General features: G+C 40.4%; 1 protein-coding gene across 7 annotated transcripts in view; it reads right to left on the bottom strand.

Annotated features, from left to right (window-relative positions):
- g3bp2 (GTPase activating protein (SH3 domain) binding protein 2) overlaps window positions 1–1,573 on the bottom strand; it is a 12,357-nt gene that overhangs the window by 1,999 nt on the left and 8,785 nt on the right. For 2 of the 7 annotated variants that reach the window (XM_024289658.1, XM_024289659.2), the window contains exons 8-12: window positions 1,341–1,442; window positions 678–780; window positions 534–593; window positions 301–432; window positions 85–212 (exon numbers count right to left, since the gene is read on the bottom strand). In XM_024289658.1, the coding sequence (XP_024145426.1) occupies window positions 85–212; window positions 301–432; window positions 534–593; window positions 678–780; window positions 1,341–1,442 (525 nt within the window). The remainder of the gene's footprint in view (window positions 1–84; window positions 213–300; window positions 433–533; window positions 594–677; window positions 781–1,340; window positions 1,443–1,573) is intronic. The other 5 variants (XM_024289660.1, XM_024289661.1, XM_024289663.2 and 2 more) reach the window with 5 other exon arrangements.

The raw sequence follows: 1,573 nt of genomic DNA, 5'->3' as shown, positions 1-1,573 counted from the left end.
GGGGAAAAATATAAAATAAAAGATGTGTCACCAAACCACTGGAAGAAAATAAATGAAATTGGAGAATGAAATGTTGATACATGCCCCTTCTACCTTGGCCCCCAGGATTTTCTGCACGGGGTCTGAGTCGTCAAACACCACAAATCCAAAGTTTGGCAACTTTCCGCCGACTCCTTTGGTGTTGATCCGCAGCTCTACCACATTTCCATAAGCTGCAACACGAGGAGAAAAAAAATAAAAAAAATGATTCAAAAGGTGCAGACGAAGTTTGGCCATAGACCCAAAAGAGCAGGGACGTACTCTTGAAGAACTCCTTGAGTTCGTTTTCGTCAATGTCATGTGGAAGGTTGCCCACAAAAAGCTGGTGGCTGTCGGGGTACCGAACGATACGCCGGCTGTCCACGTCACCCGAGTCGGAGTCTCCTCTGCCACCTGCAGATTGAACGGTTCCACTCATGTTTAGCAGAGGAATTAACACAACAACCAAATATTTAATTAAAACAGAAAGAGGTGATCTAAACCATGAAGTATACCTTTGTTAACAAAACTCAAGTGTGGTTTCCCCGTTTGTGACTCCAAAGATGCAACACCATCTACCAGTGACATAAACATGCAGAAAGTGAGAGTAAATCCAAGGAAGAAGAGGAGGCCTTTTATCTGGGAGAGGATGAAGTTACCAGGTCTGGGGCCGCGCTGGGTGAAGGTGGGTCTGTCCCGTGTGCGCTGGTCTCTGGGCCGGAGAGGTGCGGCTTGGGTCTCAGACTTGGCTTCAACCCTCGGCTGTAAAATAGGAGAAATAAAAAGTTAAAACACATCGACATAAATTTAAATAAATAAATATCACAGATATAATTTGGGCATATTTTTCTTTCAGATTAATTTTCCATATTTAGGGTTTTTTTTTTTAAAGTTGCCTCCCTGATCAGAAACTGACATTAGCTTTGGGATTTTAACAGAAGTTGTTTTTTTGTCAGGATAGTACAAACACTCCAAAATGGAATTAGAGAAAAAAATTGATTAATTTGCCCCACACTTTACTTTTTTCCCCCCAAAAGAACTTTAGATTTATGCCACAAATCAAAATCACTAAAACAAACACTACAGGTCTGTGTTTCCATTACAAATTCACTTTATTAACCAGATTATTCCACACCAAATGAAACATTGTCACCTAATGCAAAACTGAAATCTTTATAAATTAGGAGACAACCTCTATTCTCAAAGCATCACTAAAGAGCTGATCTTGATCATGAATCCACTTTAATGCACGTTTGAATAAAAACTTAAATTGCAGAAACATCTCTCACTTCAAAACAAATGTTATGACTAATGAATTTTACCTGTGAGCTTGGAGCTTTAACAACATGGGGTGATATTCCAGAGGAAGTGACTGTGCCCGTAGGAGGCAGGTTTTTACTCGTCACCAAAGCCCAGGAGAAAGGCTGTGAGGAATGCAGTATTGCATTATTACAGCTACACTGATGACAACGCTCAACTAGACCTCAGAGATCAAAAATGATGCAAACATCTGAAGTGTATGGCACATGTCAACAGAAAATAAGAGGGACATTTA

Source organism: Oryzias melastigma, linkage group LG1 (genome assembly GCF_002922805.2).
Source record: "Oryzias melastigma strain HK-1 linkage group LG1, ASM292280v2, whole genome shotgun sequence".
NCBI lineage: Eukaryota > Metazoa > Chordata > Actinopteri > Beloniformes > Adrianichthyidae > Oryzias > Oryzias melastigma.
This window is presented reverse-complemented; position numbering and strand designations above follow the sequence as displayed.